This window comes from Vitis riparia, chromosome 9, assembly GCF_004353265.1.
Source record: "Vitis riparia cultivar Riparia Gloire de Montpellier isolate 1030 chromosome 9, EGFV_Vit.rip_1.0, whole genome shotgun sequence".
NCBI lineage: Eukaryota > Viridiplantae > Streptophyta > Magnoliopsida > Vitales > Vitaceae > Vitis > Vitis riparia.
In genome coordinates, this window is record NC_048439.1 from 5,801,358 (window position 1) to 5,827,962 (window position 26,605).

The 26,605-nt window shown below is 31.7% G+C and overlaps 2 protein-coding genes across 3 annotated transcripts; one reads left to right on the forward strand and one right to left on the reverse strand.

Annotated features, from left to right (window-relative positions):
• Positions 1 to 1,492: 1,492 nt before the first annotated feature.
• LOC117922092 (cytochrome c1-2, heme protein, mitochondrial-like) lies at positions 1,493 to 8,192 on the reverse strand. 2 transcript variants are annotated; one of them, XM_034840111.1, is made up of 9 exons: positions 8,061 to 8,192; positions 7,935 to 7,967; positions 7,763 to 7,821; positions 4,383 to 4,603; positions 3,664 to 3,943; positions 3,513 to 3,584; positions 2,681 to 2,797; positions 2,524 to 2,589; positions 1,493 to 1,831 (listed from the first exon to the last, which is right to left on the reverse strand). In XM_034840111.1, exons 1-9 carry the CDS (start codon positions 8,062 to 8,064, stop codon positions 1,715 to 1,717), a joined length of 969 nt encoding a protein of 322 aa, XP_034696002.1. In that variant the 5' UTR covers positions 8,065 to 8,192; the 3' UTR covers positions 1,493 to 1,714. The 2 variants fall into 2 exon arrangements, with proteins under 2 accessions (XP_034696002.1, XP_034696001.1); XM_034840110.1 differs by having other exon boundaries at positions 7,754 to 7,821.
• Positions 8,193 to 21,680: 13,488 nt separating this feature from the next.
• Positions 21,681 to 24,838, forward strand: LOC117921711 (cytochrome P450 734A1-like). The gene is made up of 5 exons (XM_034839671.1): positions 21,681 to 22,071; positions 22,697 to 22,920; positions 23,024 to 23,265; positions 23,356 to 23,779; positions 24,085 to 24,838. The coding sequence occupies exons 1-5, from the start codon at positions 21,792 to 21,794 to the stop codon at positions 24,532 to 24,534; spliced, it is 1,620 nt and encodes a 539-aa protein (XP_034695562.1). The 5' UTR covers positions 21,681 to 21,791; the 3' UTR covers positions 24,535 to 24,838.
• Positions 24,839 to 26,605: the final 1,767 nt, after the last annotated feature.

Sequence of the window (26,605 nt, forward strand, 5' to 3'; positions counted from 1 at the left end):
GCCAAATTTGTTCAAAGCTAAAAATTATGTTGCTACGAGTTACTTGACTAAAATCACCAAAAACACTTGGGAGAGGTTAATATTTCCTGCAATTCTCAATTTTGGGGAAGTTCTTAGATAAGCTGATAGTGGAAAGACAGCAACCTTATATGGCGTTCATTTGAGGCAACCCGAATGAGTGTCCATAATGGGTGCTCATTTTTTAACCGGACGAGTGGGGTTTGGTTTGGTGACTGTTCTTGAAAATTCAAGAGAATACTTTTTTAACTCGGAAACATACTGGGCAGATCTTTGACAAAATATTTTTCAGAATTATTCCTTAATAAAGTTTTGTTTTCAATTTTTTTGAAAACAATTGAAGATTATGTTTAAGAATTAAAAACTGTTTTAGAAAAACGTTGTGAAACAGGCTCTTGGGTGTCCGAGGCAAACTATTTGTTTAAGCACTTGAGTTAGGTACTTTCGGCCTTTTTTTCAGACAAACGGAATCAGGTATTAGGAAAAGCAGCTTGAGTGATTCATCATTCATCCCCATATCAACCCTTTTTGAGTCAATAGGCACAAACAAGAGTTCATTAGAAGTCACCAAGAGGGCCCTAAACAAACCAGGCTATGGATCAGAAGATTCACAACTTCATTCCAATTTTACTAAATGCATCAGAAGATTCACAACTCCACTAAGAATATACTTATCCTTCACTCGTCTTGCTTAATTTTTTCTTTTTAAAATAATAATAATAACCCAAAGACCAACCCCTTACTCATACATGGACAAAGTTGTAAAGGCGTATACCCCTTCAAATAATTGCAACCCTCAGACTGCCCCTTCAATTCCAGTAGAGTTTTCAGGGAAAGGATCATACATACAGCAAGTACCCAGATCATTGAGATACTTGCCAAATCAATAGTGAGAAGAATCCTTGGTAATTGCCAGTTAAACCCATGTCAAGATTTTGGGCAAAAGGGGCTCTGCTACAGAGCCTACGATTGAGAACACCCATTGCATTGCCTCGACTACACAACTTTCTTGGAGCACGTAGTGAGACAAATTATTGAGACAGCAAATATGCTGTAAGCACTGCCAAGACCGCCTGGTAACAGAACCTCCGCTGCCACCTACTACACCATCAATACCACTCAACCCACCACACCATCAATACCACTCAACCCACCCTACTCCTCAACCCCACCACCACCCCACCCCCCCCCCCCCCCCCCCCCCCCCCACACACACATTACTCTTGTCGCTTCTCCAAGGAAGCGCTTTTCATATGCTTAACTAATTGCTGCACATGGTGGATGAAAGGATGAACTGACTTTTGTGATGGCAACTAGTTAAAAGAGATGATGACCCAGATAAATCAAAGTGACATAGAATCTACCTTTGTTATTTGCTTTAATCTGGTAAGAGAGCAGCTTCTGGTAGGAATAAAACCTTAGAGATAAGCATCTTCTCTAAAATTAAGAATTCAAGCAAAGATTTGGGTCAAAATTTCAAAATATTTTCAGGACTACCAATATTTCACATATGGCAGCAACTTCTTCTTTCCTCAAAAAGTATTAGTTGCAGCAGAAACTAATTTCCATAGCCATTCACTGTCTAGATCATTTTAACTTGAATGAAAAATAAAAACCTAGATCATCTACTAGAGTCATTATTACAAATTCCAATTCTCTCAAATACATACATAAATTAAACAAAATAGAGAGGAGATCAGTTGACAACATCGACAATCAGCTTACGGGACTTGAAGATTGACCATTTTAGGCGTCGGTAGTAAGCTGCTTGGAGAAGTGCAAGTGACAACACAAATATCCATTTAAATCCCATCTGCATTTTTTAAAAGCCAAATTTGGTTAGAAATAGTTATTGTTACTTGGAAAAAAATGCTCTTTTTCACAAATAATCCATCTCGATTCCCATTTCTAATAATTGATAGATGGCAACTCCAAGATTATGTTACCATTTTTCTTGGAGATAAGGAAAGTGATAAGTCACACAGTTTGAGATGGATGGTTAGGGATGCATAAATAGAACAGCTCTTTTATTTGAAGAATGTCTTGAGTCCAAGACATGGACCTGAAAAGTTGGCCTAAGAAAATATAAAGTGCATCTAATGGTCTGACCTACTTTTCTAAGGGACCCTTTCTCTGAGGATCCAATTAAGATCATTGGAGTAACTCATTTGATGACTGCAAAACTTTTGTAACATCCTTTTTTTTTTTTTTTTTTTACCTTTTTTGGAAAGGTTAATACTTTTATAACATCTTAACCAAACCAAAAAAAAGAAAAGGAAATGAAAACCAGGTGAACCAAAATCATAATATTCTCTTATCTCTATATATGAGAGGTTTCAGGTTCAATTCCTAACAGAGACAAAAAGGAGAAAATAGTCCCCCTATATATATATATATTATTGTGTACAAATATTTTTTAGTATAATGTACTAGTAAAAATAAGAATTCAGATATAAGATCTTTTCTTTGTGCATAAACTGTTGATTGATAGAGATATAACATTACCAGTTTTCTCTCTTCCATTTCTGGCTCTGCAGCCCATGATAAAAATGTGACAACATCTTTCCCCATCTGTGCCAACGTTAAGATGAGAATATCAGTTTTTCCATACCTTCAGTATGAAATTTGCAAAATAAAATACATTGAAAGCACAGGATGTTACTTGTGCTTCTGTGGCAGGGGTACCATCTTCATACTCAACAGCACCATCGATGAGCATTTTGGGCATAGCTATTGCCCCACCAGGGAAATAAGGATTATAGTGCAGCCCGTCTCGAATCTACAGAAAGAGTTCAATGACATCAGGATGGAACATTCATTAAAAGAATGCAGAAAGAGCAATCAAATGATGACAAAACCCAAGTCAAGATGATTATCAGTTAGAAATAAAATAATTCCTCGCCCTTTTGCAAAGTTAGAAGTTAATGTTGCTTACCATAAGAAGCTACAAGATTATTTTACATTCAATAGCATGCAATAACATTTGTATGTTGCTCTCTGTTGTAGCAATAGAATAGATATTGATTAACATCTAATGCAAAAATCTTACAAGTGATCTTGTATGGCATTTGGTGTGTTTGCTTCTCAGCTATAGTGCAGTTTCAGGATTAAAAAATCAAATATATTTTCTTTTTCCTTTTCCTTCATTGCTATCTCCTGAACTACAGGACCAACCAGGCGTGGTTTTAAGTGTTTCAGTGCCATCCAGAAACTAACAGATGACAGCTGATATGAAGAGAGCCATTTTCTTAACTCCACTGTTTAAGTTCTTCAGTGACTCGAGATTTTCAAGAGACCAAAGAAACCAAAAGGGAAAAAAAAAAATTTTTAAAAAAATTGTTCCAAAGGGCTGTCTGTAGTTTCTTCTATCAGAATGAATGACATGGGTATACGACTTTCAAATCCATGGCAATATCCATGAACCTGGACATCATCACATAACTGAAAATATGTTCTATTACATGTTTATATATAATCTGAGATAAAGAACTTACTGAAACACCAGCTGGAGGATCACGGTAACCAGTTAAAAGAGCAAATACATAATTCTGACCATTGTGGCGGGCCTGAGAGGACAAAGAGTCAGTTATTGTAGGGGTGGACAGCCATTCACTTCTATCAAGGGATCTATAACAAAATTAATACCTTGGTGATGAGACTTAGATCTGGAGGATATGCTCCTCCATTAGCAAATCTAGCTGCTTGTTCATTTGCATAAGGCTGAGGAAAACGATCACTTAGCTTTCCAGGGCGAGTAAACATCTCACCCTCATCATTAGGCCCATCATCCACTTCAATCTCAGCTGCCATAGCCTTTGTCTCTTCTTCAGTGTATGCCACACCCACAAGATCACGAAATGAAATTAAAGACATTGAATGGCAAGAAGCACAAACTTGCTGGTAAACCTGGTGACCCCGCCGAATCCTGTTCTTGTAAAATCAGCATAAATGTATCAAGTAAAACTGAGAGAATGGGAAAAATTAAGATGGAATTTTTGCATAAATGTGTTCCTCCATAGAGGAACCTGAGCTTAACCACTGAGATCAGGAAATCGGAAGGTTTAGACATTTCCTAGTGACTACTGGGAAAACCAGAAAATCTGGCCAACTGCATCTAGCTTGCACCTGACTCAATGCAATAAGTTCTCCTAAGTCTGAATGTATTATCAGAACCATAGTTCAATTTGTTCACTCCTCAAGACTGAAAAAACTGTATTGGATATATTTTTCCAGAACAAAGTTGATAGGGCAGAGCTAGAAAGCCCAAGGGAAGGCCTTTGAACTGATGTTTAGTTTCTCAAAGTCCTATCAAGACACTTTTCTATAGATTGCGTAATAGATAACATAAGATGTAATCTGCTTACGAAGCATGGTCATATGAACTGAGAATGCCGCTGTGAGGCCATGGATAGTTTGGACATTCCAGGCCATGTTCAGCCTCATCTGAAGAAGCTATTGTTGCAAAGCTCAAAAGGCCTGAAACACCTGCCCCAAGTAGTGCAAGCACTCTTAGGGATTTAATGCCAGCAACTCCAGGTCCATTTTGGTCCTGCTTCAGAATAAGTAATGGTGGGGCTGGAAGAGCCTACAAATGATGCTACAGCCCTGTTAAATAAAAAAAGAAAGAAGGAAAAAAAGAGGAAGAAAGATATATCCAAGAGTAACAAGATTTATAAAATTGTCATATATCAACTGAAATGAAGATCACCATTAGGAACAAAACCAGGGCCAGTTCAACCTAACTAGACCTCGTGCTGGGATGGTTTGGCAAATTTTATTATCCTGACAATGGTTTAACGGCTCATTTAAAGGCAGCAGACGGTCAACCAACTCATGACAGAACCAAGCCAAAACACTAAACTTATTATTTTCCAATGACTAATTGGGAACCCATACATTGTTCAACCACTTCTTCCATCCAAAATATCAAAGCCCTGGCAAGTCCAAGCTATGGCTGGTCAAACACACACCAACCAATTGACATGGATGGTCACCCACACAACAAATGATTGACACACCTAGTCAACCACACACTTGGTGGACCTAATGAACTAAGGTGTCATCTATGTTTACAATAAATAATTTAATATGATTCTACAAATGGAAAATGTATGATAAAACATGGACATGCAACCAACCCAAGTCTGTCAGAACTCAGAAGCATGAAAATATCTCCAAAATTCCATCCTTCTAAATCCAAATCCTCAAGAATGATCCAATAAACTTGTGTCCATCAAATGTGCAGATCTATCTCCCCCATGATGCTTCGAGGAAGATAACACACTCTTCCATGATCAACACTCTAGTCCTATCAATGTCAACATTTTATCACCCTGTACCTTATGAGGACTATTTTCTCATCTAGAGTCTAGACACCCAGTTAAATCACATTTTCTTATCAAATGTTTAATTCTTAGCTCTTTTTATTAATTAAACATAAAGATAATGATCAAGCTATGCAATGCTATCAATAGATATCTGTTGACACCTTGTTGCCTTTCAAAAAGAAGGAAGATATATATATATGTGTATATATATATAGTCCTTTGTCAGATAAGCATGTTTTAAACTTCCCTATTTTTCCCCTTTGAATGGCTACAGTCATTAATAGTTATCTTAACCCAAAATATACCATGAACATGTGCATAAATCCCTTTGTTTTTCAGTCTATATTTCTCTTTCTTTTTCATTTTGCCCCAATTTAAATCCACCAACCATTCCTTTTCCCCCTTTTGTTCAGGATGAACTTGTTATCCTAACATAAAGCCTGCAGAGAGCTCAGGTATCAGTTGATTCCTGAATGTATTATGATTAATTATAAATATCACTAATGTCATTATGGAGCAGAGGTTTTCAAAATGTCCAGCCTTGAGGGCATTACTGTGTTTTTTAATGCTAGTTCCTGCTAAGCATTTTAATATACAGTGTCACCAAGGAATTGATATCAATATCTAATTATCTTCTCCACTTTGAGGATGACTTACAAATTATTATACTTTTAAAGGCTCCTGGCTGGGCAATGGATAAACGAATTTGGGGATCCTTAAATTACACACCTTTTTTTTAATAGGTACCTCAAATTACACACATTTCTCATCCTTTTCCTCTCTTATCACTGATTTCTTCTATCCTTTATCCTTTACAATTAGATGAATCAGGTACACTAATGAGTTGGTTCCCGCAAAGCAAACATCATTCTTTAATATTTCTGAGGGAGCTAACTTTTAGGATGCAGCTTTTTCATCAACCTTAATTGTGAAAAGGAGTAAAGAGTCAATCGGTGCACATTACAAACCCAATAATATCTATATTATCCTATTAAGGGAGCCAGGTAGAGGAAACAATGTCTTGAATAATTGAGAAGGCCTTTCATTCTCCAAGGGTAACCAATAACAAAACATCAATTTTTTTATTTTTATTTTATCAGAAATAACAAAATATCAAAATTATCACTTTAGTTTGCACTTTGTCTATTGATCGCTTTCAAACATACTCTAAGGCTCCATTTGATTCTTGGAAAGTTTGAAGAAAAGTTACGAGAAAGAAAGTAAAGAGGAAAAATGGAAGGAAAGGAAAAGCGAAGGAAAATTAAAAAAGCAAGAAAGTTTTAAAGTTGATAAATTATTTTTGCATGCTTCTCCAAATCCATTTCTCTTATTTTCCCTTCTGTATAAAAAATAAAGAATTTGAGAATGCATAAGTTTTTAACTAATTGCTTGTTTGGATATATCTATATTTTTTCTTATAAAAATAGAAAATGGTGGTAGATTCTATATAAGATATAGAAACTCTTATATAACAAGTATGAATTTACTTTTTGTCCTTAAAAATTACTTTTAAAAACTTAAAAGTTGAGGTAGTAAAAAATTTTTAATACATCAATTTTTTTAAACAGTTTTCATAAGTTACTGTCTTTTCAAAGTAAGTCTCAAAGAGTTCTTGCATTTTTATATAGGAGTTTCTATCATTTTCTGCTTTTAAAACTGGAAAACAAGAAATGCATCCTTACGACACCTAAACTTTATTACATTTGATTTTCACTTATAACCTCCATGGTAAACCAAACATGAGATTTTGGATTCCTTCCTTTTTTTTCTCCTTTACCTAATACTTTCCATGTTCCGAAGAAAACCTAAAAGAATGGCCTGAACTTACTGTACTCCTATTATCTTGGAATCTAAACAAAAATTAAACTGAGAAAGGAGCTCCTAATCATACTTAAAAATGTCAAAGTGGAACTGCCCAATCACATGATTTTTACCTTTCATCACATGGGATATTTGACGTATCATAGTGAACATAACTATACATACAAGTATACAACATAGACCCCAGCTGCCTTCCAGTTATCCATCCACAGCCTCTGACTTTCCCTTATTTTATCATGTCAGCAAGACAAATGATAACAAAATTTGACTTATTAAACTTGCTAATATTAGCTTGTTTTGTTATCAAATTCCTCAAAAAATTGAAATGAAAATTTCTCACTATTAACTCATCCCATCAAACTGACTTTTGGCCAATTTAAAGTACTAAATTGAAGGCATATGTTATAAGGTACCAATCCGTTTTTCACACTGATACGACAATGTCAGAAACCAAACACAACTGGAGACAACAAAACTAAGAGATAACGTGAACCCTAAAGTGCAAATATCAATTCATAAAGCACCAACTGAGATTCAATCATCAAACCAACAACATTAAGATAGGTAGAAAAAAGAAAATTATTTACAGCGGAGACGTCAGAATCATATCTGCGGCGACTGAGCCTCGAGAAAAAACGGTTGATTCCTGAAAAACCTGAATTGGGTCCAATTTTCACATAAAAAAATATTGAAAAAAAGGCCGAATTAAGAAAGCAATCAAATTAGATTTCGAAAAAAGAAAAAAACGAAAAAAAATTAGATGAGTACCATCGCCTCCGATCCTGATCTTCCTCCCAAAACCTGGGATAAAAAGAAAAAAAAAAGTTTAAAATTGGAAATAAAAGATGAAATCGAAGCAACATTCAGAGAGTGAAGAGAGAAAGAACTACTTACCCATGATTCAGATTGAGAGAGAAACGGTGACGGTGATCAGTGAGCAGAGATTAGAGAGAATTTTTGAGAGAGGAAGCAATGAGGGTTGAGTGGATTAATCAACGCCCTCGAAAATGAGCGGCTCTCGATTCGTCCAGTCACTCGGTGGGGCTGCTCCCACTCCCTGCCGCCATTTTTTAATGGAATTTCATTAATATATGTGCCAATATTTATTTATTTAAAATCGTTTTTAATATAAAATTATAGAATTAGTATTAACGTTAAATCCGAAAGCTTCCATGCTGGCAATTCGTAATATTTGACGATGCTAACGTTAATAATTAATTCTATTTATTTCAAAATTTATGATTTTCCCTTTCACTTGGAGTTTTAAAGTAAAATTACAATAATAAATTATTTAGATCAATACTAAATATGAAAAAGTTATGGAAGGCATTGATTGAAATCATTTTTAAGAATAATTTTTTATTTTTTAAAATAAAAAATATTTGATAATCAAAATATATTTTTTATTTTTTATTCTTAAAAATAAAAAATAAAAAATTTTAGATAATATTTTTTAATTATTTTCTACTATTTTTATTTATTTTTTAAGAATTATTTTAAAAGATAATTATATAAACATATAAAATAATTAAAAATAAAACATTAAATATAAAAATTTATTTAAAAAATATTAAAAACATTTTAAATTTTTAAACAAACATTTGTTTTACAAATATCATAAATAATTTTTAAAAATTATTTTTTAGAATTGTTTTTAAAAATAATTACCAAAAAAACCAATTTGTTTTAGAATTTTAAAAACAATCCTAAAAAATAATATTTTAATATGGTTTTAAAAATTATCCTGCAATATTTTATAAAATGAAAGTCAAATTTAAAAAAATGTATTTTTTATATAGTTTTAAATGACTTAAAATAGTTTTTATTTATAGTATTTTTTTTAATCATTCCCAAGATTTTAATAATTATTTTTTTAAACTAAAAATAATTCAAACAAATGTTTTTTGAAAATATTTTGTTTTCTACATATTTTTTTTTTCTGTTTTTTAGTTACTTAATTTATTTTTCTATTTTTTAAAACAATTTTATAGGATCGAGTTTTGTTTAAGAAGATATTTCGATGTGGAAACAAAAGGGCTACTGAAATCTATATAAAAGGTTAAAACTAGCCACGCCTGACGCCCATACCTTGTGCCCAGGCCCTGCTCATGGGAGGGACCTATTATTTGATCTTAGTAAGTGACATTTGTTTTAGGTTATGCTTGGAGCTCCGCCAATAACAATATTTTATTTTTTGAGGAAAAAAAAAAACCTTGGACAAAGGTTATTTTTAAAATAGTTTTTTTTTTATATAATTATTCTCAATATAAGGTATTTTTATATTATAATTTAATTATTTTAAAGTATCTATACTCATTTTCTAAGATTTGAGTTTTTTTTTTTTTTTGTTCAAAAGCAAAGACATTTTGATAAAAACATAAAGTTACGTCCAATAATATTAATTAATTAATTAGGATTTAAGTTGGTTGGATTAAGTAATTTAAGCTCAATTTGGATTTAAGCCCACAAAAAGCCCTATATAAATTACTCTCTTAGTTGTTTAGGGTTCAAACTTTTATCATTTTTTATTTTCTAGGGAGCCACCAAAGATAACCCTAACCACTCTCAAGGAAGAAAAGAAGAGTCTACACTTTTAGTGTACTTATACCCATGTATAAAGAGGTCGTGTGGAAGAACATCGAGTAGATGAGTTATGCGATGTTTAATATCTTCATTGGCTTGGAAATGATCTAGAAACATCCATATTGTAGGTATGTGGTCTAACCTCTAGATTTAATGCTTATTTTGATTTTTGTAGTCATAATTTTCTATTGCATTAGATTTAGAGAACCTAAAGATAGATAGCATATACCTTACAAGATCTAGGACCAAGAAATGGAATAATCCAAAGTTCCTACCAATTGGTATCAGAGCCCTATGGTGGGTTCTAACATGTTGGATCCATATAGGATATGCTCACTTTATTTTGCAAGTTGTGATTATTCATGGCCTAAAGGATGAATGAATGAATTTGATGGTCATATTTGTGATTTAATATTATGAATGTGGTTGTGATTGAAATATTCCTTCTCTAGATGGGTTGTAAGCCACATAAGTGTACACGATTTTTATTTTATTATAAAAATATATTTTTTTAATAGATGGGTTATAAGCTCCTTTATTGGAACATAGAAATTTTTATTATTGTAAAAATTTTATTTTTTATATCTATCTATGGAGAAAAAAGAAGGGTTCTTAAAGTTTTTCTTTTGAAATCCTCTTGTAACTTCAAGAGATAATAAAAATTCTTGAAATTTCTTTTTTGAGATCTTATGGTCACCTAAGAGAAAAGGATCCTTAAAAGTTCTCATTTTTTTAGATCCATGGTTGCACATTAACCTGATTTTTTTTTACTCAAGATCAAGGATGTCTCCCATAAGTTTCTTAGGGCAAACCGTACATGGTTTTGAAGCTTAAAAAGTAAAAAAATTAAATACTTCAAATGGTTTACAAATCAAATTTAAAATGAGGGATGACCAATCAAAGTAAGACTGCGCAAGGGCATGTAGTATTGGGGTTGAGTTTGGGCCAAGATCTTTTTGGTTGTTTGAACTCAGTTTGGGCCTTTTTTTGGGCTCAATTTTTGACAATAATATTGTTTTTTAAGGTTTTTCAATTTTCACTAACTCTAATATTTGGTTGTATAATTATTTTGATTTTATTTAAATTTTAATTGTCAAATATACAACAGAATCCCTTAAGGCCATGGGAAAATTTTAATTATTTCCTTGATTTTATTTTTATGTTATTTTTTGGCACGTATTATAGCATAGAGTAATATATTTTGTTAACATGAAATAATTTTTTTATAGATTTTTCAAAATTGGAAAACTTATTTAAATTGGAATGTGATTAGAAAATTTTATTTTAAGAAAAAAAAATTAGTTGAAAAAATATTAGGAACTCTCTTTCTTTTTAAAATTATTTTTTAGAGATTTTATTTTATTTAAAATCTTCTCTTTTTGAGATCAATAAGAATAATTTTTTTTTAAGAGCTCTTCCTTTTCTAAATCTTTATAAAATAATATTTTTTTCTTTTTACATAAGATTCGAATTAAAGAAAATAAGTTAATTTAGGAAAATTCATGATAGATGATTTATAATTAAGAAGGTTACCAAATAAGTGTTATAAAATAAAGTATTTTGATATTCTTAATAAATTTTCATGAGAAATATCTTTCCAAATATTATTTATTTAGAATTGGATGGTTCAATTTTTAGTTGTTCTTTCCCTTTGGAACTTTCCTTTTGATTTAGGATAGGTGGTACTCCATGTTCTCATAACACCTATGGTGCGTTTTAATTCAAGTAATAAATAAAGATTTTGAAAAATCTCATGATAGAAAATTTATGATAAGAAAAGTTACCAAAATATTTTTTAAAAGTTAAAATAATTTAATGAGAATAAAATATTTTAAAAACTTTCTTGATACCAACTAATGCTTTTTGTACACAAGTGTCTCAGCATAGGAAGAGATTTGTATCCTTTGGATTATGATAAAGTAATGAGTTGTGTTGGTGCTCATTCTCGAAAACGAAATAAAACTAACATGTGTAAATTGATATATAAGAGGAAGAAATGAGTAGATAGAAATGTTGAGTTTTATATTTTGGTAATACCCTTTAAGATCTAATGAAAATTTTTATAATATTTATTTTCTAAATTGGAAACTCTAGTGTTATAAGGAAATTATTAATTTATCGGATTTTGAAAACTTTGAGAGCACCTTATTCAAGAAGGAACTTTAGCTCTCTTATTCAAAATTCCTCATAACATTTACTTTCCTTATTCCTTATACTTTTCCAATTTAATAAATATTATCATGAAATCTAATTTTCATAACAATTTATTCCTTTAAAATTACCAAAATCTTTACTTTTAGTAATTTTTTAATTGATAAAATATTTTATGAAAAACTTTCAAAAAATATTTATTTTTTAAAAGGAATCAAACACTCAATTTTAGAAAGTACCTTCAAAATATTTTATTTTCATTAAATTACTAAAACTTCTAAAAAAATATTGTGGTAACCATTTTTATCATAAATTTTGTATCGTAAGATTTTTCATCCATAATTTTCTTTTCCTGAAGGATCACTATAGGTATGTTTTCTAGGTACTTTTTCTCTCACGATGGGAGAATTTGGAGAACCACCTCTCTCAAATCAAGAAGAAAGCTCTAAAAGAAAATAGCAACCCAAAAATAGCAACATTCAATTCTAAATAAATAATATTTACAAATATATTTATCATGAAAATTTATTAAGAATACTAAAATACTTTATTTTATAACACTTATTTTAGTAACCTTCTTAATTATAAATTATTTATCATGAATTTCCTAAAATCAACTTATTTTTGTATAAAAAGAAAAAAAAATTATAAAGATTTGAAAAAATAACAGCAATTCCAAGAAGAAAATTTTTTACTTTAAGATATTTCAAAAAGAGAAGATTTTAAATAAAATAAAATCTTTAAGAATTAATTTTAAAAAGAAAGAGAGTTCTTAATCTTTTTCCAATTAATATTTTTCTTAAAATAAAATTTTATAACCATGCACATTCTAATTTAAATAAGTTTTTCAATTTTGAAAAATATATGAAAATTTACTTCAAATTAAGAATACCAAAATATATTATTAATTTCTATAAGACATGACAAAATATAGCATAAAAATATAGTCAAGGAAGTAATTAAAATTTTCTCATGACTTTTAGGGATCTTGTTGCATATTTGGAAATTAAAATTTAAATAAAATCAAAATGATCAAAATAGCCCTACAACTAAATATTAATGTTAGTGAAAATTGAAAAACCCTAAAAAAAGCCAACTTGCCACAAAAATTTAAGCCCAACAAAAGGCCCAAAACAAAGCCCAAACAATAAGAAAGAACTTGGCTCAAACTCAATCCCGAAATAACATACCTTTTGTGCAACCTTACTTTAATTGATCATATCTCTCTCATTTCAACTCTAATTTGTGAACCATTTAAAGTTTTGGGTTCCTAACTTCTTAAACTTCAAAACTATACGTGGCTTGCCCTAAGAAACTTATGGGAGGCAACCCCAATTTTTAGTCAAAGTCAGGGTTAATATGCTACCGTGGATCTAAAAAAAAAAAAACTTCCAAGAATCCTTATTTTTTCTTAAGTCATCATAAGATCTTAAAAAAGAAACTCCAATAATTCTTCTTTTCTCTAGGGTCACCATAGGATCTCAAATAAAAAATAAAAAAATTCAAGGATCTTTATTTTCTCTTAGGTCACCATAGATGGATAAAAAACAAAAGTTTTACAACAATAAAAATTTCTACACTCCTATAATGGAGCTTACAACCCATCTATTGAAAAGAAAATATTTTATAATAAAATAAAAATTTTATACCCCTTATGGCCTTACAACCCATCTAAAGAAGAAGTATTTCAATCACAACCATATTTATAATATTAAACAACATATATGGCCATTATATTCATTTATTCAACCCTTTGGACCATGGAATGAATAAACACACCCTATAAAACAATGTGAGCACCCTATAAAGGATCTAACATGCTAGAACTTACCTTAAGGGTCTGATACCAGTTGCTAGGAACCCAAATTACTTTGTTACCTAACTTAGATCTCATACCGTGCATGTTATGTATCCTTAACCTCTCTAGATCTAATGCAATAGAAAACCATTACTATAAAAACTAAAATAAACATTAGATCTAGAGGTTAGAACACATACATGCAATCTATATGTTCTATATCGTTCTCAAGCTAATGTCGAAAAATGCCATAGAACTCATCTACCCAATGTTCTTCCACTTGATCTCTCCTCATATGTTAGACATGAGAAAAGTGTGGGTTTTTCTCTTTTTTCATTGAGGTGGCTAGTTTTTCTCTTTGGTGGTTCTCTAGAAGACATAAAATGACAAAAGTCTAAACCCTAAACCCCTAAAGGTATTATATAAGGCTCCTTGTGGGTTTAAGTGACTTAAGCCTAGATTGGGTTTGGATTACTTAATTATTTATCTTCTCTTTCATTGTATTTCATCATTTTTGTGTGGATAAATTATTCTTTTACTGGAAAGATTAATTTTTGGCTGCTCACATTATTGGACTAAGCTCCTATTGATAGTCCAACTAGTCAAACCAATTGATCCAGTATGGCATTTAAAACAATTGAAACAATGAGGACTATGTGATGATTTCTTTGTGTCAATTTGATCACTTAAGTATAATTTACAAAATAATACATTTATGTGCTACAATTTATGCAAACTATTCATATAAAATTCAATCAAGATGCATTTTTAATCAAATAGTTGACAAAAGTAAAAATTAATGGCAACCAATGTAATAAAATTGTCCAATTATATTGTAATTAAGTCTAATTCCCTCGTAATTCAATGAATCTATCCTCACTAAAGGGTTTGGTGAAAATGATCGCTAATTAATCTGTAATACTTACAAACTCTATCTAATTCCTATACGCTTTCTTTCGAAGTGTTGAATGTTATTTTTAGGTATATTAATGGCTCTAATATTATCATATTTAATAGGAACATGATCATAGAGTATCCCAAAATTTAACAAGGTTTGTTTCATGTATAGAATTTGTGCTTAATGGAAAAAAATTAATGTAATATTTTAAAACCAAATCTTATTCTTATTATGATTTCATTTCAAAATCAAATAATTTGTGCTTTAGATAAATCTTATTCTTATTCTTATTTTAAAAAATTAATGAATGACAATAAAATTGATCAAGCAGGCCCAGTCAACTAGTCCAACCCAGATAAGCTCATTATAGGTTTGGACAAATCCTGACCCAGTTAGGGGGCAGGGAATCTTTGTTTAGGTAAATTGGGCCCCAAAACGATCTAACATTTGGGTCACTGAGCCCAAAATAGGAAGGGTTGTAGAACCCACTGATCAATAGACGCTCCTCCCGTCTAGTAGTTGCGGATCAAGCAGGCCCAGTCAACTAGTCCAACCCAGATAAGTTGATTATAGGTTTGAACAAATCCTGACCCAGTTAGGGGGCACGGAATCTTTGTTTAGGTAAATTGGGCCCCAAAACAATCCAACATTTGGGCCACTGAGCCCAAAATAGGAAGAGTAGTAGAACCCACTCGAAACATTTGGAATCGAGCCACGTGACCAGTGGCTGCATGGAAGTGATGGAAGTGATCATGGTACACGATTATGACTAATTATTACTAAATGTAATTTTAATAGAAAACGTTACAATATTCCACCAATGTTTATTGAAATTTAAAAATATCTCAAATAAATTATATCTTGTAATTTTTCTTTTTTGATTTGGTCAAACCATAATATGGATCTCCTTATTTAAATTCTATCTCAACCCGAAAAAGGTTGAAAAATAAAAATAATTAAGAATTTGTTTGGAAGTGATTCCATTTAAAACATTTTTGTTTATAGTGTTTTTGAAAACATTTTTATTACCCGAACTATTTTTTTTTTAAAATTGATTAGTGTTTGGATATAAATTAAAAAAAAAGAGTATTTTCATAATGTTTTTAATGATACAATATACAACAAAAAATAATTTTTAAAAGAATTACTTATCAGATGATTGCTGAAGAATCATTTTCAATGACGCTTTTAAATTTATTTTTAGAAGTATTTTTAAACATTAGAAAATGTTTTTAATTTCTTTTAAAGTTACTACCAAATTTATTGAAAGCAATGTATATATATATATACTAAACCAAAACTAGACCCAAAGAAAATGAAAAAATGAATCATAAACATAGAAAAGGGGATTGTAATGTGAATGCATCATAAGGTAGCAAGTTGCAGGCAAGGGACCAAAAACTTCTCTTTCTCTGTCACAAAGAATATGGATTCTCTGGTCATTTGGTTAGGTCTTTATCATTCCCATGAGGATAAGGGACATCCCCCTGCAATAACCTACCCTCTCACCCTCTCACAATATCTTTTGCCTAAGAGAATGGAAAAAAGGGAAAAGAATGAGAAAGAGCAAGGGAAGTAGCAGCATATATGTTGAGAGAAACAAAAGATGGGGAATTTTGAGTAGTTTGGTTGCTTGGAAACCAACCATTTAGTAGATACATAAGAGGATGTTTTATCAACCTACCAAGACACATGACATGTGGGGAGGAATCTTTGGGATATATAAAGATTAGGGCACTTCCATAGGGCATGGGGAATAATAATCCATAGATAGAGTCAACTTTATCAAGTGGCAAATTTGTGAACTCAAAATATGGGCACCTTCCAAGATGAACAAGAGTTGGGACCCCACCACCCTCCACCCAAAAAGAGGCCTTTGATTTTGATATTTAGGTATCTCCATATTCTTTTAGTGTTAGTCGCCCCAAATTTGGATTTCAAACATCCATCCAATTGTAGTTAGACTTGGGGTCAAAAAAGTTAAAAAGGGAAAAAGAAAAAAGAGAGATAAATAAAAAAGATTGACTAAGTAGCTTAGCTGGTTAATACTTTGGATTAAGAATCAGATCCCAAGTTTGACATTAAGTTCAGATTTTAGCTTTTCATAATGAGATCTTCTAAAAGCTTTGGACAAAGATTTTCAAGAAATCATGGCTAATAATTAAAATTACTCAACTTATGCTATAACTTTTTGACAACATGATCCAATTAAACTTTGGGAAAAATAACTTTTTGGGCAAAATAATTGCGTTCATACATATATCATAACACGAATTTCACGAGGTCTCCTGAAAAGAAAAAAAAAAAAACCCGATGAGGTAATCATTGGACTTCAAATTTGGTATCATACTTGAAAGTGTACAAAAATAAAATAAAATCTAGGTCGTTGAATAAAAGTATAAATAATGAAATCCAAGTACAAAGAATGACATAAAATACGATTGAATGACAGCAAGACACAAAACAACAAATACATAAAATAATAGAACTTAAATGTATATATGTGACATGAACAATAGGTACGAACGAGAAAATTGATCCAATTTTTTAAAAAAACATTTTGATGCTATAAACAGAAAAGATTGATGAGATGTAATGAGAAGTAAATGATTTAGGGGTTAGCGGAATTCAAGTAACCTAGACATTGAATTCTAAAAGTCATCTCATTATCAGCTCAGAAGGGATGAATATAGAAGGCTAGGCTACAAAGTAGGTTTATAAATCATAGGAAAATGACAAGTTTAGAGCATGGAATTGTGATGAATATGAGAGCTTAGACCATTGAATAGGCCTATAAAATCATGGGAAACAAACAAATTTAGAACATAGACTTGTCAACTTCATTAAAAAAGTGAACCTCCCCATCCTCATTAACTCCCATCAATCTCATGCTCCATACAAGACACTTGGAAAAAAAATAAAAAAGAAGAAACAAAGAAGAAAAAAATCAAACATTACCTTCTAAGCTTCAACAAGTGGGAATTCAACATTTGCTTAACCAAAGATGTAAGTCAATTTTCAAGAAAAAATACTATTTGAAAATGAAAGGAAACCCAATAGTTGTTTTTCATGAGGTTAACAGAAACAGTGAGACAAGAATTGTTTTGAAGAGACAAAACATAGATGCGGCAGCTTCTTGTTTTTACAAATTTATGTCAACTTCAAGCAATTTTAAATATTGAGTGCATGCATGGAGGGTGGTAAAATAGTATTCACATTTAAAAACCAGTGGAAACTCAGCCCATGGATTCATGAGAGGGGCAAAATGGTCACAAAAAATGGTTTTCAACATATTCTAGGGTTTCATAGGCCTCAGTGCCACACGGATTTTCTTAGGGAAATCTAATGTTGGGAAGTCTTAATTTTAATTCGAACACTTTTGATAATTCCACAATTTTCACATGTGAATGCTGAAAATTATTACAAAGCATTGTGAAAACAGCATGGACAGCTTTGAAAATGTCATTGTTTACCTAGTGTTTGGCAGGAGGGATTAATGACAAGAAAATGAAAGAAAATGAAAGGATTTGTCTCTTCTTTTCCCTTGTCTGCCATGCCAAATAAATAAATGAGAGGAAATTGTCCATTGTCATCTTTTGGTCTCCCATTCACCAAAAAAAAAAAAAAAAAAAAGGAAAAAGGAATTAATTGATAAATAATAATTTCTTAAAATTTCTATTTTCTTCTTGAACTGTTGTTGTCACCTCATGATGCCTTCTATTTTAATAAGCTATTTGAGCACATTGAATGAAATGAGAGACCATTGTTAATTATTTTTGCTAAATAATTATTGGGTATTTTTTTTATTTATTTATTTTTTCTTTGAAGCTTTGTATATTAACCCCTAAATAAAATATGAAATTAGCTTCAAACTAGGGCAACTGTCCCTAACCTTAGAGATGATTTGTCACGTCAATAGCTGGCCAATTGGATAAGTTTGCCAAAAATAGAACAATGACATTTTGGATCCATCTCTTATTTTTAAAAATTAAAAAAAAAAAGGAAAAATAAATAAAAATAAATAAAAAAAAAGGTCATATGGAACATAAAAGATGTGGGGCTGGAGCAAACCCTTATTTGTAGGATGAATTTGGGGACAGATGTTCCAGAGGCAATAATCACTGCATTGAAGATTCTGATTAGAGTGTGAATTTGTTGGTTTCTCACATGGGCATGCCTCCCCCCCTTTTTCTTTGGGTTCTTCTCATTTGTCTTGTTATCCCCCTAAACATGCATACATTTTCCCTTTTATCACTTTCCCAATTTTCTTCAATGCCAAACAAGAATTTTGCATTCATATATTGTCAATTCTCAATTATTGCATACCAAATGGGTCAATTTCTATCATTGAATCTGAATAATTTGTTTCCATGATATTGGTCCAATTCCCTTTTGTTTATTCTTTTATTGTTTCTCATAATTAGGTTTAATGAGTTGAAGTTCAATAATACCTATCGAAGTTTGAAGATGAATCGTTCAAATGATTATAATAGTAAATGTCATAAAAAGATATGACATATTCTCATTGTACATTAATTTGTTTTTAAATGAGATGATATAAGTTTTATTCAATAATTGGTGTTAGAGTTTAGGGTTGTCGGCCAAACTTTTTAACTTAAAAGATAGATCATTGATGATGATAATGTTGATTATCTTAAAAACATTTGATCTATCCTTATAGAACTCAAATGATTTATTTTGAAATTATAAAAAATATATAATTTTATGTATCAAATGAAATTATTGAAAAGTGTCTTAAATTCTTAATTAATGTAGATTTTTTTTGTAAAGAATATTTGTATATAATATTTTTTATATTGATGTTGTAATATTAGATTTTCTTATAAAATAAAGAAAATTATTAGGAATATCTTTATAAATATTTTAAGTCATACAGGAAAAAGTTATAAGACGGAGATGTGTTTTGACACTTGATGGAACGATGAGACTTGTGATTCATGATGTGAATACAAAGAGTGAAAAAACATGAAATGTTTCGAGAACCCAATAATTGTATTTGGTTATATCATCTATAATATTCTTTATGATATAATTGATTATTTTATCTTTATATTATTAAATTAACATTATTTACATTAAAACTTCCACTAACGCAACAGATATCATATTAAGATTTTAAACCTTATTAATCGTTTTATTCATGTTTTGATCATATTTTTCATACTTATTTATGTTTTAGTTATTTTTCTATGTATTAACCACATTGTTTTTATCTTACATGTGTTCAACGATACACCAAAAATCAACTATGAAATCAATGTAGTATTGACTAAGACTAGATCTCATAAGAAGTATTGTAAAACCATGTGTTTACATGGTTAACCAAAGTCATCAACTAACATTAGAATTTATGTAAAACGTGACCCGCTACCTTAGGTGCCTCCACCATGTGCATAACAATTATTGATTAAACTAGATTTGATGTAAAAATGTTTTTACTTGTTTTTTTAATATATTTTAAAGCGACATGAAAAATTATTTATATTGTAGTAATAGTCAAAAGTATTGATTAGAAAGTGTCGTTAATTTTTCAAATAACATATTAGTAACTGCTACTGATGCATTTTAAAAATGAGAAAAAAATACTTTCAAATATTAGGAATCGATACTTTTAACTCTTTTCAAAATCATTCTCAAATATGCTCTTACCAATACCATAGAATCAAATAAGATTTGGTATGTTTTGTCATTTACGAGTCATTACATTATAACTATTTAACTGTAATTCCACAATAAGAAAAACACAAAGCATGTATGCTCTTGCTATTATATTTTAATTTTCCAATAATTAAAAAGAAGAAAAATTTTGTAATTCATGAGTCTGGCCAAGTGGAAGACAGACACCAAAATGGTCCAAAACCTAAATCCCAATACCAAAACCAAAGAGTTTGGTGTAAAATTGGAGGACCAATGGCCCCAACATGTCTTGGGATTATTAAGGCAGGATTAGGGATGGTGTCCTAGAGTGGGGCACCTATGGCTGGGACAACAAAAACAAAATCTCTCCTCTTAACAAAGGAAAAGGAGAAATAAAACCCTTGTCCATGTGCAGATATTAAAGGGCAACCTTCAAAAAGACCAACCCTCCAATATAATTTCTTTGGAACCACAACCCTTCTCATCAATTCTATTAATTATTGCCCATCCTCTATACTTCTTGCTGTTAATTATTTCAGTGACTGCTTTTTAGAATTTAACTTTTTCTGTGTCTTCAATTAAATAATTGAAATAAAATCATAAAATAAATATATGGTATGGGATAACTTTATGTGTGTCCAAATTTGTTTCACATGAACATCTCTAGTGGGGTTTTTCTTCTACTACAGTTTGGAGTAGTGTGTGGTGGGACAATGTTTGTGTCTGTGAAAGAGTGAGATTGATGAATGGAAAATGATTATGTCATGAAATGGTAAAAAAAGGAAAAGGAAGAGGAAAAAAAATCCATAGTACAATCTGAATCTTTTGGGATGATGATGGATACATCACCTTCATATAGGCCTATTTCCCACTCCCAAAGGCCCCATACTCAAATTCATGGTTAATTTAAGCCTAATTCGATTACATGGTAAGTATTAAGCTCTAAATATAAATTTTCAATTATTTTCAAATATTTCAATCCAATTGAACTACTGAGCTACACCTCAAGCTTGACCTCATAAATGGATGAGAATTTTAGGCTGATTCTCCATTGACATTCTTGTATGACAAAAATTGTCCAAATAAATATTTTAAAAAATGGTAAAAAAGAATGTACTTTATTGAACATTAATTCACTTACTGCAAACTTGAAAATGGATTTTCTATTTGGCTTGAAGGGGTCAAAGTAGTTAGTTGAGAGTTAGGTTTAATTAAGGGTTTACGTGAGGGATTTCGGAAAATTTTTAGACTTTTTGTCAGAATGCAAATCTTAAATAGGATAAGAAAAAAACAAAACAAAATCTGGGAACATCCTTATGATAAACTAATGAGGGTGTGATACTCTCTTCAAATGATTGAAATTTACTAAGCCCACTTCAAAAGTTGACCCTCAAAACTCCATGGCACCACCCCTATATGGCCTTGTGCATATCTCCTCGCTTCTCTCCCTATATAACAAAGCACAAAGCCACGCCTCTCTCTGTCTATCTCTCTCTCTCTCTCTCTTTCTCATTGAAAGATAAACAAAGAAGCAAGTATGGAGGAATACTTCTTGCAGTGGTTTTGGCCTCTCTTCTCATTCATGGCTCTAGTGTTTGTGTTGAAGGTTGTGGATTATCTTTGGTGGAGACCCAAGAGAATTGAGAAACACTTCTCCAAGCAAGGTATCAGAGGACCCCCATATCAGTTCTTCATAGGCAACATAAAGGAGATTGTGGGGTTGACCTTGAAGACTTCATCTCAGCCCATGCCTCTCTCTGATCACAACATCCTCCCCAGAGTTCTTTCCTTCTATCATCACTGGAAGAAAATCTATGGTATTTTCTGTTACCCTTTTATTATATATGGCTTCTTGGTTTTCAATTTTTAGGCCATTCTGCTACCATCCCCATCATGATTTTCAGAATCTGTGAGCTTCCCTTGACTCTCTGTATTTGAGTTGTTTCAGACTGAAATTAATTCTCCAATATATTCCCAAGTCATTTTCTCAGTGTTATCATCTTTGGATAACTCTAGAGAGGTATTTCTCTAGTTTAAATGATACCTAGCTAGCCTTTTTGTTTTCTTTCTCTCTCTGATTTCAATACCATAGCTTGCTGATGATGGAAGTTGTAGGCTTTTGGTGTCTTTTTCTTCCTTCTTGTTTTTATTTTTCCCTTGTTTTCATCTGGGTTTCAATGCAGATCATTATTATGAAGTTGTAGGGCATTTGGGTGTTGTGTAGTGCCCTAGTTTAGGGCACTGTCCTCTCCTCCATTCCAACAAATCTCTCTACACTTTGCTCCATCCACTGTCCTTTGTAAAGTTGTGGTTCTGATATTGTTTCCTTTTCTCTTTCCTCCCTCAGCAAACTTGTTATGTATCCATTATTTAGGGTTAGCTTCTCTTTCACCAGTTACTTTCTGTTATTTTTTTTTGACATGAGACCATGACCATTTGCAGGTGCAACCTTCCTGGTATGGTTTGGACCGACATCTCGCGTCACCATCTCAGATCCAGTACTCATTCGAGAAATATTTATCTCCAAAGCAGAATTCTATGAGAAAAATGAGTCACACCCTCTTGTCAGAAAGCTTGAAGGCGATGGTTTGTTGACCCTCCAAGGAGAAAAATGGGCTCACCATAGAAAGATCATCTCACCAACCTTTCACATGGAGAATGTCAAAGTAAGCTCCACAAATCAATTCAAAAGAAAAAGAAAAAAAAACAAAAAAGGGTATTTCTCCTTTAAATTATTTTAATTTATTTTACCTTTGCTTTGGATGCTAGCTAATGATTCCAACCATGGGAAAAACCATGGCGGCAATGTTGGACAAGTGGTCAACAATGGCGAATTCAGACGAGGTGGAGATCGAAGTCTCAGAATGGTTTCAAAGATTGACTGAAGAGGTGGTTACCAGAACAGTGTTTGGGACCAGCTATGAAGATGGAAAATCAATTTTCCAGTTGCAAGCCCAACAAATGGTATCTGCCATAGAGTCCTTTCAAAAGGTCTTCATCTCTACGTACAGGTAATAATCATTATTATCCTCCTTTAACCCAAATATGCTCTACTATTAAAAAAAAAAAAGGGAATGACTTTTAATTTTCTATCTTTTTAGATTCCTTCCCACCAAAAAGAACAGAGATTCTTGGAAATTGGATAAAGAAATCTCAAAATCTTTAGTAGAACTCATAGAGAGGAGGAGAAAATATCCAGTGGCAAATTCATGCTCGGAAGATTTGTTGGAGGTGATGATCAGGGCAAGTATAATGGAAGATAATATTGAAACAATAAGTTCGAATTCTTCGGTTTCTTCTTCTTCTTCTTCGTCTTCGTCATCTCGGATCTCAGTTTATGACATTGTTGAAGAATGCAAGAGCTTTTTCTTCGCCGGAAAACATACGACGGCGAATTTGTTGACATGGACAACAATTCTCCTAGCAATGCACCCTCAATGGCAAAAATTGGCTAGGGAAGAGGTCTTGAGAGTGTGTGGGGCACGTGACATCCCAAGCAAAGATGATTTTTCAAAGCTTAAGACGGTACGTTATCTCATTTTGTTTTACCTTTTTGTCTTTACTTGTGGATTATTAAATTATCAAAACAACCCAAAAAAATTTGGAAAAAAAAAAAAAAAAAAAGGAAAATCAATTTTTTTTTTTTTTTTTTAAAGACTATGTGATAGGTATTCAAATAGGTGAGGTAATGGAAGGATTTTTCTGCTGTCGTTTCACTAAGTATAGTACTGTGGCATATCTTTTTGGTCCCACCCACCTATTTGAATTGATAAAAAACGAAATCATTTCATTGAATTTAAGATCATTTCCAATGGTTTTTCATTTTTCAGCTGGGTATGATCCTGAACGAGTCACTGAGACTGTACCCACCAGCAGTGGCCACGATCAGACGGGCCAAAGCTGATGTTCATCTTGGAGGGTGTATGATGATCCCTCGTGGGACCGAGCTCCTCATCCCCATCTTAGCCGTCCATCACGACCCAGGACTGTGGGGCCAAGATGCCAATGAATTCAACCCCGCTCGATTCTCGCAAGGTGTGGCCCACGCTGCCAAGCATCCCATGGCATTCCTACCCTTCGGGCTTGGTGCCCGCAGGTGCATCGGCCAAAACCTAGCCATTTTGCAGACGAAATTGGCCATAGCTATGATCCTGCAACGCTTCTCTTTCAGCCTGGCTCCGACCTACCAACATGCACCAATGGTTCTAATGCTCCTACATCCACAGTCTGGTGCACCCATAATTTTTCGTGAATTATCAGACACCATGAACTATTCATAGCCATGGATCATATATATATATATATTCGTATTAACAAGCTTTTAGATGAAGAATTAATAATTTATGTTTTGATCATGTGAGTGGATAGGATTGTTGAGTGGTTTAATACATTTGGTTTATTTTTACCATAGGATTAAATTTAATGTTATTGTCTCCTTGATTGACCCATGTTTTCATCCTTGGCTACTGACCACAAACCAGGAATTTTAACCAATGGTGGTGTTAAAATTAGGTGGTTTGGTTTTACCTTTGTGCTCTATCCTTCATTTCTTCTCTTTGTATAATGTATGGATTTCCAATTCAATATCCATTTTTGTATAATTTTATATTCAATGTTATATGATAGTTTTATGACTTTTAACTATTGATAGACTTTATTTTTGTTTTTGCAACTATATGATTTGCCGAGTTCTTTAAGATTTTGGTATATTTGATTTAAGATTTAGTGTATAGCGCCAAATTCGGATTAGCTTTCGAGTATAAATTCTAAATATGAACAAATTTTAGGGTTTGAAATTCCATCATCCTAACCAAAAGTTGACTTAAAAAACCACAAATTTAGGTGATTCTTACTTTGACGCAAGGCCAAGCCCCACTTGGGTTAAAGAGTTAATAACCTAAACTCGATTCAAATATTAATTTATTTTTCATATTTTATATATTTTATGTCAATGTAACTTATAGAGTTTAGATTGTTGTATAATTCTAAAAGTAGAAAGTTACAATTTGAATCCACCTACCCCGGCCATAGTTGTCTAAATAGATTTGAAAAACAAATGAAGTTTTGATCCTCTTGCTTAGTCCTCTTTAAAGTCTTAAGAGATGGAAATATAGAGGCATTTTTAATTTATGTCAAACTAAGGTAGGGACCCTTAATATTTATAGACATACTTTATGACTATATCCCATCAAGAAAGTGATTAGATAGTAGTGGACAACAAAATATAGGTAAGATTTTTCAGCCTCCATTAGATGATATTACATTATTTGGTAGTCACCAGGACTTCACCCATCATTTATTTAAAATTTAAATCTAAGTAAAATCTCTTGATATGTGGACCATTAAAAGTATATCACATCACATATTTCTAAACTTCTCCCACTTGATCCGCATATCAAAAGAGTTAGCTTAAGAATGATAAATTATTATAGCCATAAGATATCGAAAGGCAACGGGCTAAATCAATTCATAAAACAACTTCATTTACCCAAATAGAAAATCTCAATGCATGAATCATGGTGGTTATGTCCTTTTCTTGATAGATATTTCCCTCTATATTAAGCACAACATTTTCTAAATGAATACTATATTGCTTTATAAATGAACTTCTATAAGTCGATTTAGGTGCTATTTAAATAATCCCAATGGATTAATAATTAATCATCATAAACTTTTGTGTGCACAAAAATAAATAAAAATTGCTTCACTAATTGAAATAATCAAAATAAATATTTTAAAAAGTTAGAGAATAAAAGCAATATTATTGTGAAGTCATATGAAGTAACAATATCGTAAAACTTCAAATGTCATTGACGGGAAGTTTATAGAAGTTGCAAACCAAGTGATTGTTATCATCATCACTAAACCTTTCATGCTCTTTCATGTATATCTTTTCTTCAAGATTCACATTTAAGAATGACGTTTTCAAATTCATTTAATATAACCCTATATCAAAATAACTACTAAATTCGTAACTATTCTAAAAGAATCTTTCTTGGAAACTAGAGAAAATGTTTTATGATATCGATAATCAAGCTTGGCTTTATATCATTTTATGTTTCCATATGTATTCTTTTGTCTTGTCAACCCATTTACAACCTATGGTTGTACGATCAAATTGCAACCCAATTAGATTACAACCTTGGTTTTTAGGAATAGATCCATCTCTTTTGTCATGGCATCGTACCAAGACAAATAACTTTCTCCATTAATGGCTTGTAAAAATGAACTTGGATCATTATCAAGTCTAACATTAAAGTCAAATTTTTGAAAGTATACAATAACTAGAAATTGTTGATTTCCCTATTCTTAAGAATCTTCTTAATTCTATTGTCTTGTTCTCATCTAGTA

Bases quoted from the DNA above. Each gene is read 5' to 3' on its own strand.
- LOC117922092 (XM_034840110.1), bottom strand. The intron at 4,604-7,753 runs GTAAATAATTTT...CATCATTTGTAG, and splicing joins ATGATTCTGACGTCTCCGCT to GCTCTTCCAGCCCCACCATT. The intron at 3,944-4,382 runs GTAAGCAGATTA...TTACAAGAACAG, and splicing joins AGTTCATATGACCATGCTTC to GATTCGGCGGGGTCACCAGG.
- LOC117921711 (XM_034839671.1), top strand. From the start codon at position 21,792: ATGGAGGAATACTTCTTGCAGTGGTTTTGGCCTCTCTTCTCATTCATG. The intron at 23,266-23,355 runs GTAATAATCATT...CTATCTTTTTAG, and splicing joins GTCTTCATCTCTACGTACAG to ATTCCTTCCCACCAAAAAGA. The intron at 23,780-24,084 runs GTACGTTATCTC...TTCATTTTTCAG, and splicing joins ATTTTTCAAAGCTTAAGACG to CTGGGTATGATCCTGAACGA.